At 42.3% G+C, this 16,037-nt stretch overlaps 1 protein-coding gene across 7 annotated transcripts; it reads left to right on the forward strand.

The window, feature by feature from the left end:
- Window positions 1–244: 244 nt before the first annotated feature.
- Window positions 245–16,036, forward strand: LOC102787272 (uncharacterized). 7 transcript variants are annotated; one of them, XM_087847103.1, is made up of 23 exons: window positions 245–515; window positions 975–1,047; window positions 1,207–2,120; window positions 3,121–3,182; window positions 3,350–3,388; window positions 3,886–3,980; window positions 7,217–7,260; window positions 7,447–7,563; window positions 8,714–8,839; window positions 8,924–9,112; window positions 9,436–9,560; window positions 9,803–10,205; window positions 10,281–10,478; window positions 10,551–10,641; window positions 10,830–10,846; window positions 11,242–11,364; window positions 11,553–11,681; window positions 13,270–13,398; window positions 13,481–13,611; window positions 14,319–14,589; window positions 14,683–14,821; window positions 14,922–15,037; window positions 15,149–16,036. In XM_087847103.1, the coding sequence occupies exons 3-23, from the start codon at window positions 1,365–1,367 to the stop codon at window positions 15,206–15,208; spliced, it is 3,360 nt and encodes a 1,119-aa protein (XP_087703229.1). In that variant the 5' UTR covers window positions 245–515; window positions 975–1,047; window positions 1,207–1,364; the 3' UTR covers window positions 15,209–16,036. The 7 variants fall into 7 exon arrangements, with proteins under 7 accessions (XP_087703229.1, XP_087703220.1, XP_087703216.1 ...); XM_087847094.1 differs by having other exon boundaries at window positions 1,210–2,120; XM_087847090.1 differs by lacking the exon at window positions 975–1,047.
- The last annotated feature ends 1 nt before the right edge of the window (window position 16,037 follows it).

Here is a 16,037-nt window from a genome sequence, read left to right on the forward strand (position 1 = left end):
AGTTATACAAATATAAATGTTTTAAAAACGTTAAAATTGTTTTAGTATAAATTTGAATTTTTTCCTGTTGCGTTGATATCAGTTCTCAGGTATTATTTTTTGACGCTGTATTTAAAACTGGCTGCAGATTTTTGAGCTTTCATACGATATACAAACTGAACAGACACCTTTGGTTTGATCGTTACATTCAGACACGTGATCGTACTGAGACGTACCATTAAACGGAGCACGGGGGGAGAGTCCATTGTTTAAACTTTATTCACAAGCCCTAACTGTCCTTCCAGCTCTTCGGTCTTGCTGATGATAAAAGAGTAGTTTAATTAACTAGTAATAAAGACAGGAGAACTTGCCGAGCCCTGTATTTGCACTAGAAAGAAGAAAAAGAACCGCGAAGAGCAGAGAAACCTCAGTAAAACCCGCTGTGAGTTGAGACGAAATATCGCGATACTTCGTAGTGTGCGGTTGTCTCTCACGCAGGCTCATAAATAACTGATCAAAAAGGTTTTGGAGAAAGGGTAAGAGCGTCTGTGTCTACAGATTAATCCTCATTATACACATTATATATTAACAGCTTCATGTACAGTTTGCACGTTAAATATCAGATAATTGAAGGGTTTTGCCTATTCTAGTGTTAGCATGTAGCAGGCGACGTGTGTTAGCAATGTTAGCTACCTTAGCTACACAGCTTGTCTGAGTCATTGTCGGTCTGCTTTTACTCACTTTTGGACGCCTAGTTTTAATTATCTATGCTTTTAGTTAAAACATGTCAGGCTAAACAGAGTAGTGTTTATGGATGATATTAGCGCCCTTAGCTTAGTTTAGCTGTTAGCCCCTCCCCCGTAGGCGTGTTTGCTGCAGCTTTCCTTCTCCTCTCACTGTACCTGCACAGATGTTACTCCTGGTCTGTGTCAGGCTGTGATTCACTCAGAGGCTCGTTGTAATCTCGCCTCTTGTCGATGTTTTCGTGGACTCAGAGTTTCTCTTCATCAGTGAGGAGGTCTCCATCACTCTGTTTGCATCAGGTCATGTTCCTCCTGCTGGGCTGAGGTGAATCTTTCTCTCTCTCCTCCTTTAACCGCCTCCTATGTTCCCTTTGCAGTAAAGATCAGAGTCGTGCTCCTCCGTCTGTTGCTCAGGGCCTCCACTGGCTCCTGTTTTCTTAGGAGAGGCTTTGTTTGAAGCTTTTTCTACCTCATTGTGTCTCAGCAGAAATAAGACTTGCCACCACAGAAGAAAAGGAGCTCCTGCTCACTTTGACCACATTAAGTTCCTGTCATCTTTGAAGACCTTTTCCAGCGCCTGTTTCCTTCTTTATCTTGGCTCTCTGTGCTGAATCCAGAGAGCGGGACAGACTTTTTGATATCATGTCTCAGAAGACGCAGGCTGACGGCGCTCAGAAACACTTCGCTGTGGGTCGGGGGCTCCTGGCCGCTGCAGAAACCTTGAACTTCAACATGAACGAGCAGCGTCCCAACAGACCAATGGGGGTGGGGGTCGGTGTGGGCATGGGCATGGGCATGGAGGGCCAGGACGGCAGCGGGCAGATGCCCCGACGTGGCAGCGGCGGTGGCGGCAGCACCAGCAATCTTGGCAGCACAATGAAGCTGTTTGCCAGTTTGGGGCTGTCGCCCTCTGACCTGGACGCTCTGGCTGAAATCCCTGAGGAGGAGATCAGTGTGGAGACGCTGCCACACATCCTCAGACAGCTGAAGAGTCGCAAGGGGGAAGCAGGAGAGCGGCGGGCGGCCATGTCCTCTGATGCTGCGTATCGAGGAGGAAGCTGGGAAGAGGGGCACGTGGGGAGGATGGGCGTTTCTTCTCTGGGACAAGGTTCAGCCAAGTCCTCCACAGACTTTGGGTACAGCTCCCTGCAGGACGTCTCCTCCAGCCGGGGCTACGGCTTAAATTACAGCGGTGGAGGTGGAGGTGGGAGCAGAGAGAGGCCATACTCTGAGCTTTCCCACCGCAGTGGGCTCGGCATGGGCCCGTCTGAGCCCGTCTTTATGCAGAGGAGGATGGGCTCCCCGTCAAACGGAAAAGTCCAAGACTTCTTGGGAGTCATGCCCCCCATGTTCCCCCACGTGTGCTCTCTTTGTGACTTTGACGTTCATTCCACCATGGTGAGTACGTCCAACCTGCTTCCTCTTTTCTTCTCGGACTAACTGTAAATGTTTGAGCTCCAGTCTTCCTTCAGTCAGTGACAGGCGCTGATTCAGGTCCGGTTTACTTCATATAATTTCCTTGTTGTATCTCCTCACAGCATGTTCCCTCTCTCCATTTTCTCAGCTGAAGCTCTCCAGCATTGAACAATTAGATTTGGATCTTTCCAGCGGTCATCCAATCAAACCAAAAATCTCTTTTTATAATTAGTATCTGTTCACATGAGCTGGTAAAGCTGTTAATGTTACACATTCAGTCTGATTTACTTGATCTTTTCACTTCATTAGCTTTAACAAAGTCCTGGGAGGATCTTGATTCGCTCCTTGTGTCTCCAACATGAAACATTTAAAGCTCCTCACACATTCATGGACTTATCGAATTGGCAGCTTTTAAACCTGTGAGACTTTTGGCAGCTGGGGTCTTGTGTTTGTTTTTCTTTAGTTTGTGGTGTTAGGGTTTCTTCTGGGGCATTAAGTATGAACTTTTAAAAAAGGAATTAAGGTCTTAAAATATTCTATTTCCCAAGCCTTTGCTAAAGATTTGAGAAATATATACATGGTATTTTATAACCTTCTTAAAATCAGTGACACTTTTAAAGGTTACTGTTTTGTCTAGCCAGTTTAGAATCCAAAAAGATCCACATTACTCTTTTCTTTTCTTGGAAAAAAGGCATCAAATGCTGTTTTTTTTGTTTTTTAAAATCTTTTCTAAATGATCTTAAAAAGCACTATGTTAAGTTTTAAAATGGTACAGGAACCGTTTTATCATACCCTTTAAGTAACAGGTGATAACATTTTTTTTTACTTTGTTTTTGTTTTGTATTTTAAACTATTCCCTGGGTGCTTTTCTGAATGAACCACTTAAGGTTAATAACTGTTTGAACTGGACCTTTAATATAGAGGTTCCATATTAGGAAATGAAATGGTTTGAGCGTCACTCATTCTCTAGATGTGTTTGTAGGAGTGGAATCAACACATTAATGGACTCCGCCATGCTGAAAACAGACGGCAGCTTCTTGACATGTGAGTCGCTCTTAATACACAACAGTGAGCCAAAACATTGAAACCATCTGCAGTCAGTCAAGATGTGTCACCTACTTGGTTTATGCTGGATTGAACTCAGAGGTCTTTCCCTCTTTAATAGATGTTTAATATTGTGTGAATGTTTTTTTGTTTGTTTTTTCTTTTAGGTATCCTGAGTGGGATCCCGGTATGGGCTCAGGCAGAGGGTAAGAGACACTGATACTGTTAGTAAAACAGTAATTATAGTGTAGAAAATAATTCATCTGCTGCTCTCTGTAATCATAACTGAATTGTGGACTCCATTTCTAAGCTAAGTGATAGCAATGATAGCATTAGCATTTCTAAGTTAGCTTGTGATGTCATTGAAGCACTCAGAAGTGAAATCATGACATGGACTAGCAGAGTCGGCCCACATGCTGCTACAGGCAACTGAGGGGGACATTACACTTCAGTCTGTTCACACACTGGAAGTAAAAATACTTTAATACTTCAAATTAAAGTAAAATCTGTGATAGACTGCAGATGAGAATCAGACATCATATCATAAAAAAATCAAATTCTGGGGTTCACAGACTCTTTGCAGCTTCTATAGCTTGTTTGTGCTAATTGAGTAATTTTTATATTGTATTACATCATATTAGATTTTGTTCTAATAATCCAGATGTTTGATAACTGACTCACACCCTAGTTCATTTATTTCCAGTGGAGGTCTCTCAGAGACCCCCAACCTGTCTGCAGGGCTGCTGGGTCCCGCCCCCATGTCTTCAGGACCAATGGGAGGGATGTCCTCGAGCTGGGGTAAGATACATGCAGATGCCTTTTTTTTTCCTTCTAATTATTACTGTTATCATTATTGCTGGAGGTTTTAGTCCACTCCAGGACATAAATCGGTCTTAACTTATCCTTATGTATTTTTTGAAATTTGAAAGCAGGAGGGCTGATCGTGATATTTTAAATCCATATTTTTTTTAGTATAATGAACGTTTATTTGTTCATTTAATGTACTGACTTCACTTGCATCCTTAACTTAGTCTTTTTACTCAATTTAATTTAGTTACTTTAGCTTATTATAATATGGTAAATGGCCTGCATTTGTATAGCGCTTTTCTAGTCCCTAAGGACCCCAAAGCGCTTCACACTACATTCAGTCATTCACCCATTCACACACTGGCGATGGCAAGCTACATTGTAGCCACAGCTGCCCTGGGGCGCACTGACAGAGGCGAGTACAAATATACTCATTTAATTACTATGCTTATGTAATTAAAGGAATTATGTAAATTATCTTTAATTTTGTTTCAATACTTAGTTGTCTGTCTTATTTACTTTACTTATCTTACTGTACATACTGTACTTACTTTACTTACTTACCTAGTTCTTATTTTCCCTCATTTACTAGCTGTACTTGCTTTACATATCTTACTTTACCTTCTTTAGTTACGCACATTCTTTTCTTACTACACCTAGTTTTGTTACCTATAGGGATGGAAACGAGTACGAGTACTTGCATTTGAGTACTCGCCGATACCGAGTACTTAATAAAAACATGATTTAAATTTACAGGTAACAGCTTTAGTCCTATAATTTAACAAAAAAAAAAGGGACTGGTTTGGAATTACGAACATTTATTTAAAAATGAAAAGCATGTTGTATGCAACATATTACAGAATAAATAATTATGAAAAAAAAAATTTAAACAGTGACAGTGCAACTCAAGTATTGTTTTCAGTTTATTGTAAACTCTGCCGCTTTGGACAACACAAGGGGCATTAATAAACATCTTTGCCATTTAGTGCACAATATTTGAATAAACTAACAACATCCACCAACATAGAACTGTGGCAACTGAGGTATGTATTAACATCAAGTCTAAGATGACTCACTTAATGGAGAGAAAAAGTGAGTGGCAGGTTTTTTTTAAGAAAAGTAGCTTTTCTGCATTATCAGCAGTCAGACTGTTTCTGTTTTCATCTATAATGTGTGACACTGAGCTAAAAAGCCTTTCACTTTCCACACTGCTACATGGGGCTGAGAGGTATTTACTGTCTGTTTCTCTGTTTAGAAGTCTCACTAGTACAGTCACAGCTGGGATGACATCAGAGGCTAGTGCGTCGTAGCTGCTCACTTTTTTAGTTAGTTCCTCAAAGGGGGCGAGGATGGCAACAGTCGTCTCCATAAGAGCCCATTGGTGAGCGGTGAGATAGTCAGGGAGTTCATGCTCGGACACATACACGCCCAATGAGGGACTGGAGCATGTAATACGTGCTGTTCCAGCGCGTCTGTACGTCCTGCTGCAGTCTCTTTATTGGCTGGTTGAGCTGTCCCTGAATGTCCTCGAGGCGGGAGTAGGCTAAGGTGGAATGTTTAAAATGCCCAACTATTTTCCGTCCCACTGCTATAGCATCAGCTATGCTCCTCTGTGCTAATAAGCATGGGTAAATAAGGGTGGGTAAACTCTTTGTACTCGTTGTCGTGTTGGGATTTTGGCGCTTGATTAAATTACTTGTGTTAAATGCGCTACCTTTTGAGCCTCCTCTGGGCAATTTCGCTGAGCACAATTTGCAGTCCGCCTTTGTTTTCGCATCTTCGTTCACTTTGAAATAGTTCCACAAGGCTGACTTGTCTCGCCTGCCCTTCTCTCAGCTCTGAGCTGCAGCCGGGGCCTGTGATTAACCCCTTACATGCCGCTCAAACATAGACAGGTCTCAGACCGTGGTATCGGTCCCCGGTATCGGGGGACTTTTAACGAGTACGAGTACTTTAGAAAATGTGGTATCGAGGTGCACCGATGCACCGATACCGATACCGGTATCGGTGCATCCCTAGTTACCTACTTTACTTATCTGAATGAATCAGCCTAGCTTTCTTATTTTTCTTATGGACTTAGGTTTGAACAATTTGAGAACAAGGTGACACAGGATTTTGAAATTCATACCATAGGTGCATCTACTAGGAGGCTGAGAGGTGGCAGAGGCTGCCGCCAGTATTTTCTTTAATTTAGTTTTACTCTTACCATCCTTTACTTACTGACTTATTTAACTCTCTGTACTTTATTAACTTTACTTTCTTTGCTTACTTTTTTCAATTTACTCAGTGTACTTCTTTGTTTATTTAGTTTACTTGTCTTACTTAATTACTTCATTATTTAACTTTACTTTTACTATTTCTGTTTATTTACTGACTGTACATACTTACTCTATTTAAGTAAGATAAGTAGCAAAACTAAATTAACATGTTTTACTTTTGCTTTTCTTCCTGTAATTTGTTTTCTTCCTTGTCAGACTTTACTCACTTTATTAGCTGTACTTACTTTACCATATTTTCTTTACTTTCTTTACTCTTCTCACTTCATTTACTGTTTATTGTACTCACTGTATTTATTGTACTTTATTTACCTGCTTAATTTACTTACTGTGATAACTTTAGTGAGTAAAATAAATATAGTTGCTCTACTTGGCTTACTTTACTCAGCTTTCTTACTTTACTTGTTATACTTACCTTATTAATTTGGTTAGTGTACTTACTTATCTTACTTTATTTACTTGCTGACTTACCTCACTTATTAAACTTAATAATTCCTCTGAAAATGTTCGGGCACAAAAACCATCACAGATAAAAAAGAGACGTCAGGTGCTCAAAATAATCTTTAGACTCAAACATTAGAACAGGCTTTTCCCAGCAACACGCCATGTAATAAATACTCACAATGAAAATGGCAGGCATTACAGCTTCTATCTAAAAATGTATAGATTCAGGCGTTGTGTACTCCAGGTACACTTCACGCAAATCGAGTTGCCCGAGATTCACAGCATTTACAGAAAATGCGCTATTTTGTGATATGAAGCGTTATCAGGATGGGAAATGTTTTTGATCAGGATATGAGATTTTAGTCATATCGCACAACCCTAATTTAATATAATAGGAGCCTTTAAAAAGTCTATTTCTGTATAAAATATAAAAAACCCTGCACGGTCATTTTGGACACTTAAAAGACCCTAAATTGGTGGCCTAAACATTGTGTTTTTCTGTGTCAGGTGGAGGTGGAGGTGGAGGTCCTGGACAGCTGGGTCTGAATAAGGTCAGTCTGAACGCTTGTGTCACCTGCTGTGTCTCTGACCCTGTGGATTTCAGAGGGTTTCAGTAAACACATTTCCTCCCTCCGTGCCAAACACATTGTTTAAAAGTTCACGTCATCCAGAATATCTTTGAAAACATTTGTGGTGCTTCAGTGACGGTGCAGCAGTGTTAAATGTTGTGTCCTCAGCTGAGGAGCAGAGTGGTGGTGGTGAAATACGACAGGAAGCCTCTCAGCAACAAGACCCTGTTTGCCTTCGCTGAGCGCTTCGGCTGCCTGAGGGAGCACCTCATCCTCAAGAACAAGGTAAGACAGCTCACCTCGATGTTTACACTTCATTCATTTCAAATCTGAGGAAGGGAAAAAAATACCTTTTTTAATAATTTTCAAAAATCATAAGGAACAAAAAAACAAACAAACAGATTTTGGCTTTAGATTGGGACACTTATATGAATTTGATGTGGAAACCAGCTGTACTCATGAAATTAAAGTAAAAATAATAACACAAATTAAAAGTGCAAAATTCTGAGCACCCCTATGAAGTCTGAGGGGCTGTAACTGGGAATATTCATTGTGTGAAGGTAAGATATTGCTGGGCGTTGAGAGGTTAGCTGATTCTGTCGGGATTGGGTCGGAGGTAGCGATTGATTTTAAATGTGACGACTCATGTAATTTAATATAAATCAGAAAGGGAAGACTAATGAGTCGTAGGAAGGTCAGTCAGTCGAAGATGTGTCAGATGTCTGGACCTTTTCTTTTTTCTTTTTAAGAAAATGCAAAAAAAATTTTGATGTGTTGTTTGAAGTATTTGTGTTTTGCTTTGACTCAGAAGAACAATTTTCAAAATGTTTTTTAAAAAGGAGAGAAAAAGAAATATCACGTTAGCGCATCTTAAATAAAATGGTGTAATATAATAATAATAATAATAATAATAATAATAATAATAATAATAATAATAATAATAATAATAATATATGCCTCAATAAAACAAAGTGAGCTTAATAAAAATCAAACTAAAATTCAGTATAAGTTAATAACGTACTGACTGCAGCAAGTTAAAATCTACATAAGTGGCAAAAAATGATGTCTGGATCAAATATAATCAAAGTTAAAAAAAAGAACAAAATATTAACTACAAATTTTATTTAAATTAAGCTGAATATGTCACATAACTCACAAAGTTAAACGGGTCAAATAAGGGTTGATTTTTCAGAAGGATTTTTAAACAAGCGCACCAAATAAACCAAAAAAGAGAAGGATGACTTGAGGAGAAGCAAAAACTTCCCCAGAAAGTCTTTATAGGGGAAAAACTTTGACCATCGCTCAGTCCAAGCCCTCACACTTTACAGAAACGAGCCAAGCTTCAGTATCGTCGTCCTAAAGATCACAAACCACTGGATCTGACCTGTTTCCTGTTTCACGGTAAGACCTGAAGTCTAATTTCTGTGTCCATCAGGCTTTTCTGGAGATGAGCACTCATGAAGAAGCTCTGGACGTGGTGAACTACTACAAACAGCACCCGGCATCTCTGTACGGCAAATCCATCTCCTTCTACCTGTCCCAGACCCTCATGTTCATCGAGGTAACGTTGCCCTCGCCGGTTAAATAAAACTCACTGCTTTCTGACACACTCAGACCCTCACAGGTTTCCGTTTTTGACCCGCAGAAAGACGAGCGATCGATGGACCGACCGATGGATCGACTGATGGACAGACCTGTGAGGGAGGTCAAAGGTCAAGGCAGCAAGGTAGTTTTTTTCTCCAACCTGCCCCGCGAGGATGAGAAGAAGAAGGAGCTGCTGACCATTGCTGAGCGCTTTGGCGTTGTGGAGAAACACCTCTTCTTAACAGACCAGGTACTGGTGCCATCGCTGACTTTAAGCTTTAGCAAAAAGGAAAGTTTGAAGCCTTAAAAGTTGAGCAGGGATCTATCTGGATCCAAACTTCTCATCCCTTGACCACCACCCCAAAACTTTTCAAAGACACCAGTGTTGCTTAAACCTGGCATGTCAGCCATGTGGTCTGGTAGTTCTAACTAACATTCAGTTGTTCATTAATGTTTTTTTAATGCTGCTTTTCGTGATTGCGGATAGTGTGGAAAGTGTGGTTTTTATTGGTCACAAAATTGGCCTGTACGCCCTCCATGAGCTAAAATGAGTCTGACTTTCCATGTGTGCAGGCATTTATCCAGCTGGGAACTGCAGAGGACGCAGAGATGCTGGTGAAGTATTACACTGTGAACCCCCTCACCATCCGAGGAAGACGGATCCGCCTCAATGTCTGCACAAAGTACAAAACCCTCAAGTGAGTACCTCAGACGCGTGATGGCCGTGACATGGTCTGTGACCTGGTGCAGGACTCGTTCCTCTTCTGTGCAGTAGGAAACACTAACAGAAATTTGTAACTTAGATTAAGTTTAAGCAAGTAAAGAAAATAAAGTAAATTTGACAAAAAAAAGTAATTATAGAAAGTAAATAAGTAAAAAAGCTAACTTGAGTAAGAAAAGTTAAGTCAGTAATGCATTAATGCTTCTGTGCTTCACGCAGTGTGAACGCAAGGAAGGGTGGAGGAGACGCTTCGAGCAGGAAGAGTGGCAAAGCCAACTCCACCTCCTCCGGCACCGGAACCAGGACCTCCTCCAAAACCACCTTATCCAAATCATCCACCTCCAGGTCCAAAGAAGACAAGAAGAGGGAGGAGAAGGAGGAGGAGAAGAAGAAGGAGGAAGAGAAAGAGGAGAAGAAAGTGAAGGCAGAGCCAGAGGAGGAGGAAGAGGAGGAGGAGAAGGAAGTCTCAGGAGTGATGGAAGGAGGGGAGGATGGGGAGGAGCAGGCAGCAACTGATGGAGAGGGGGAGGAGCCAGAGGGAGCAGAATCTGTGAATTTGACGGTAGAGGAGTCTGAGGATGCTCAACAGGAGGAGGAGGAGGAGGAGAAGAAAGAGGAGAAGGTGAGAAAACAAAAAAGATGAAAAAAAAAATTAAAGCCAAAAGTGATTCCTGGAATTAAACCGAACTGCACACAGGTTACTGATGATGTCACTGATGACACACCTGGAGACACGGGTGAGGTCAAGCAGGAGGCGGAGTCAGAGACACAAACGGAAGCGGCAGAAACAGAAACTTCGGCCGAGGAGCACGAGAGCAAAGAGGAAGCAAACATGGAGGCGGCAGAGAGCTCGGAGGCTCCGGAGGCAGCGGAGGGAGATCTACCCGAAGAAGAGGTGACGCATCTGCTCTGTCCTTCAGTCTGTAATCCAGGAGTGGCACAGGTGTGTTAATGATGTCTCTTCCAGCAGGACTTCCCAGAGAACATGGAGGACTTTGTGACGCTGGACGAGCTGGAGGAAGACAACGACGAAGCCCACGGAGAGTCGGACAATATCGGTACCTGATCAGATCAATATTTAGAGATCAAAGTTAACACTTGTACCTGTAATCTGCTGCAGCACCAGCTTTTCCTTAAAAAAGTCATTTTCCTTCATGGATGTGAGGACGATGTCTTCAATTGGAAAAAAAGGTGTTTGAAATTAACGCACATCTTCCTCTCTGTTTGTGTCTCCTCTTCTCTGCAGACAACACGAGGCGAGGGGTACGTACCCGAGCGCCGTCGCTCTGATACCTTTAATATTTGACTTCATGTTTCTGTGGATCACTGCATCTCAGCTGCATGACACTCCCTCTAAATCTGATCCTCTGAGGTCACACTGTCACTCTAACTCTATTTAGTGCTTCGTCAGACGCGTTTACTTTGATAAATACTCTGAGTTTATAATAATCAATATATTTATAATGGTGTTTGCTCAAACCTCCACACAGAGGAAAATTTTGCATTAATAATGATTTTTGATCCATAATATCTTTGCTTTTGCATGTAATTGCGCTAGCTTCAGACATTTTGAGATTTCCAACATAATCTGTGTTCGGAAACCTGTTTTCATTCACTCTGTTTCACTGGAATTCCTCAATTCTTGCTCCTCCCATCAGGGTATGAGAGTGGTGAACATCGTCGGCTTCAGGCGAGGGTACCAGTACCTCAACGAGCTGCTGAAACTTGCCCAGCCTTTCGGAAAGGTGGTCAAACACCTGGTGCTGGACCTGAGACCCGAGGTACACCAGAACTCACTCACAGTATTTAAAATATTTAAAATTAGAGATTAGTTTTGAAAATCAGTAAAACTAAGGAGAGCTCCTTTCAGTCGCTTGTGAAGCATCTTTTAAGGTTAAGGTGTACGCGTTGCAGACATTTGTTCTGCGCCGTTTAAACACCTCTTTGTTTGTCTCCTCTCCCTCGTCAGGCATTCCTTCAGTTCGCCACAGAAGAAGAAGCACGGGCGATGGCCAACTTCTACAACGGGAACATCACAGCGTCCGTGTGCGGGCGGCCGGTGAGGATCAGTCACTCCATGAGCTACCCCACCATCCAGGTGAGCATTCAGCTGGTTTTATTTCATTACGCCACGCGACTTTGTTTGACTTTGTCAGACATGTTTGAAACTTCTATGTGACGTTCATGTGTCTGAGTCTGCTCTGTCACAGAACTGAGCCACGAACAAATGAAATGCACCGCGTGAAACATCGGCCATCTAAAATCCAAAAAACTGGCGAAGATGAAGACAGCCCCCAGTTTTAATCTCCAGCGTATATTTCTGAGCTTCTCGTAGGGCTGTGCGATATGGCCAAAATCTCATATCCCCACAGAAGACAAAGGCTGTTAATGGTCCCACAATCTCATTTTAACCCCAGATTGTGGAATGCCTTACCTCCATCTTTGCACTGTCTTGATTTTGTTGATTGTTTAAAGAAGCAGCGGAAGACTCGGACCTTTACCGGTCCGGGAGTCGTTTGGTACCGGGCCGCGAGAGTTGAGGCTCAGGTGTGAAATGTATATTTTTCAGGGTTTTTATCGGTTTTCAGTGTTATTTTCTTATCGTTTTTACCGTTTACTCGGTTTTCCTTGGTCTTTTCACGTGTGTTATGAATAAATTTTCTTTTTTTTTCGGTACCGGTACTAGTTTTATTTTGTTGTATTTATCCGCGACACCTTAAAGGCCGGTCCATGAAAATATTGTCGGGCATAAACCGGTCCGTGGCGCAAAAAAAGGTTGGGGACCGCTGCTCTTAATTGTTGTGACACGTGTTCAAAATGTAGAGAGGTGCGCTCGATTTGCCACACGGAGCAGCGCAAGAGTAAAGCACGAGGGAGGGGCTAATAATCGGCTCAGTCATTTTTAATGATCGTTGAAAGCCCAGATCGTAATCGAGATTAAAATTTGATTAATTGAGCAGCCCTAGGCTACGTCCACACGTACCCGGGTATTTTTGAAAACGCAGATTTTTCTATGCGTTTGCACCTTTTGTCCACACGTAAACGCAGTTTTTGGTCACTGAAAACGGAGATTTTTAAAAACTCCGGCCAGGGTGGATATTTTTGAAAACTCCGTTTTTGCATTTACGTGTGGACGAATAAAACAGAGAAAACGCAGCGTCAAAGGTGTGCGCATTTTTTGACGTCACACTGTGCGCCACGTTGTTTCGGTGAAATGAATTTCTACAATACTGTTACTGTTAATTGTCTCTGCAGTGTTTAAATGCTTACGTATACACATACAGTTACTGTCCCTCCACACATACGACTCGGTTCTGCTTCTATGCCCCAGCTTTGTGTACTTTTTCCCACCAACGCTTCTAGACTTCTGATTGGCCAACATTTCTGCACGGATAGAAATATATCGCCACCTATTGCTTTGGCATGTTCCTAGCAGCGTTTTCCTTCATTTCTGCCTTTACGTGTGGACGGGATTATTTTTTAAAACGGAAACGGAAAACCTCCAGTTTCAAAAATACCCATGTATGTGTGGACGTAGCCTAAGGTTCTATAAAGCTCAGTTTGCATCAGTGACGTCTGTTTTACGGCAGCCTTTAGGATTATAATGAATTAATTTTGAGACCTTTTGAATTTCCCCAACTCCTTTCTTTGATTTGATCACGTTTTCTTTTCTGCTTGCTGTTCAGTCCGGTTCCAGCAAGGTGGTGTACATCGGTCAGCTCCCCAACAGCAAATACACGGACGAGGAAATCCTGAAGTTCGCTGAGCCATTTGGGAAGGTCAAAAAGTACTTCCTGAACAGGATCCGGAGAGAGGTACAGAACCAGGGCAAACGCACGCCTGAACTGAATCTGTTTAATTACTGCTGCTTTAAAACCGTCCAACATTTTTCCTCAGTGTTTCCTCGAGATGTACAATGCTGAGGACGCCGAGAAGATGGCTGCCGATTATAAAGCGAAGTCGCCAAAGTTAAACGGGAAGCGCCTGACCATCTATGTGAGCAGGAAGTACAAGCAACTGAAACACGGGTGAGTGTCATCGTCGTCTTCTGTGGCCCCTGTGTGCATGAGTGACCGCTAACGGCTGTTCGACTGGCGACCAAATAAAAACTACAACCAATCAAGAAACACTCTTTTACCACAAGCAGCAGGAACTGTCACTGAAACATGTTTCTGCCATCAACTGCTGGAAAATCCTGTATTTCCAGAATAATCTCCAGGCTGACATCTGAGTGCATGATGTCATCACTTTGCAGGAAACCAAAAAAAATTATCACAAAACTTAAAAAACATAGAAAACCTCCAAGTAAAAATTCAGTCATGAAAACTTCGACTTGTTTGAACTTTAAATACTGTTTTTATGTTGAAGTGTCCCGAGAGCCTGCCCTCTAATGTCGGCCAGGGTTTTTCACTCTTTGGTTTGCTAATTTTGAGAAAAACGTTCAATGGTGAAAAGTCAAACAACTCTTTCTGATGTTTTATAAGCTTTGTTGAGGTTCTGTGAAAGCCTTGGGACCAGCTGACTGTCGGGTCAGACGACTATTCTGCAGTGTTGATGAAACATCACATTTTAAAGCTTTGACCAAGCGTCACGCTTTGTTAGTCCAAAGGTTCTGTTCAGTTTTATCTGTACTCCTGTTTTTGAGGCTGTGGTGAAGAGCATACAGAGGTGCATGCTGGGAGTTTGTGTTTGTGTCACATTAAACGCTCTGTCTCATCTCACTGTGTTCGCTCAGCCATCGAACGCCGAACACCGTGAAGAGAGCGAGTGACGACTCGCCACAAAAGTTCTCGAAAGATGCCGAGGAACCACCGGCCAAGAAACCTAAAGAGGAGGCCCAACCAGAGGTGGAGGAGGAGAAAAAGGAGGATGTGGAGAATCAGAAGGAGGAAAAGGAGCAGGAGGAGGAAATGGAGACCCCTGATGTGAGCGAAGAGACGGCGGTGGAAGAAAAGTCGGCCGCAGAGAAAGTTCCTGAAGTTTCTGCTGAGAGGAGCAGCGAGGACGTGAGTCGTTTCTGAAGATCTTTAATGACCGATAACGGCGTGATTATTGATTACTTAAAATACAGTTGAATTAAACAAATTCTCTCCCCTCAGGAGAAACAGGAGGAGCTGGTGGAGCAGGTGGAGACATCGACCAATCAGAGCGGGGAGACTGAGGCTCCTCCTCCTGCTGAGAACAAACCCAGCGTGGCGTCTATGCCGCTGCCACCGTACGACCCCAACACGCCCATTGGTGAGGACACTTTCTGATCGCCAGGCAGTTGGCTGGTTTATGTTTTTAAAAAAAAAAAAAAAAAAAAGGCGTCATCATCAATACGATTGTTTTCCTGCAGGTGTCGAACATGTGAAAGCAGGGTTTTACTGCCGCATCTGTTTCCTGTTTTACTCCAACGAAGACACAGCAAAGAAGACGCACTGCAGCAGCCAGGCGCACTACGACAAGCTCCAGGTGAGAACCAGGCCCGCCCCACTCATAGCTCCACCCACACATGACCTTTGAGCCTGAATCAGCTCCATACATCTGACACACCAAACTAACTGAAGTTTGTTTGTTTTTCAGAAATACCTGGAGAAGGAGCAGAGCAAATCGGAGAAGAAGGTGAAGACGACAACGCCGTGAGAACACCCGAAACTGAGGAAGAAGTGTGGATGGACTTTTTTAAAAAATCTTTGTTTCTATAGCAATGTTTGAAACACACATCGGAGCGACTTTCTGCTGCCGCTCTGTGGCATTGAACCCCGAAGGACTTGCTGTTTGTAGCCACGCCTCCTTTTTTTTTTGCTTTATTTCTGCAGGTATTGATTCGCTCTTTTATTGGTTCTTCTTTTGTCTAAACGGTCAGGAAAAGGAATACTGTGTTTAAGATCTCAATTTTAAAACTAAACAAAAAAAACCTGATACCGTACAGGTGTTTACACAGCTGTCAATCACTTTCTTTATTCATCTAAAAACATTGGATCAACAGAATCATAAGCCGACCCCAACTCCCCCTCTGCTCAGATCTTTCCCATTATTAAGCTACAGCGTCCTGAAGATGGATTCTCCTTATATATGTCACCTGAGTTCACGCAGGTCACATAAAAATGTGATTTTACCCCAGATTACCTCCGTGATCTTAAAATATTCAGAAACGTTCTGCTCCAGGCTGCCAGACACTATAATCTGGTTATTTTCAAAATAAAAGACCCAGTGTTTTGTGCTGTCACCATTGGTCTCGTGCTATTTAGTCACGGCTCGATTTTCATCTCTTTACCGCAGTCTCACCGCTACATCAGTGTTACGTTTGTAAACAATGAAGCGACAGATCAATGGCTGTGATTGTGAACTAGTCTTTGAACAAATCTATGACGGCGTCACGACTTCCTGGGTTGACATGTTGAACTGTAAGTCTCACTTTTTTTGGAGTTTTCTGTTGATGTTTTAGAAAAATAAAACCACTGTTGTTCAT

This window comes from Neolamprologus brichardi, chromosome 2 (genome assembly GCF_056152115.1).
Source record: "Neolamprologus brichardi isolate AB-2024 chromosome 2, ASM5615211v1, whole genome shotgun sequence".
Taxonomy (NCBI): Eukaryota; Metazoa; Chordata; class Actinopteri; order Cichliformes; family Cichlidae; genus Neolamprologus; species Neolamprologus brichardi.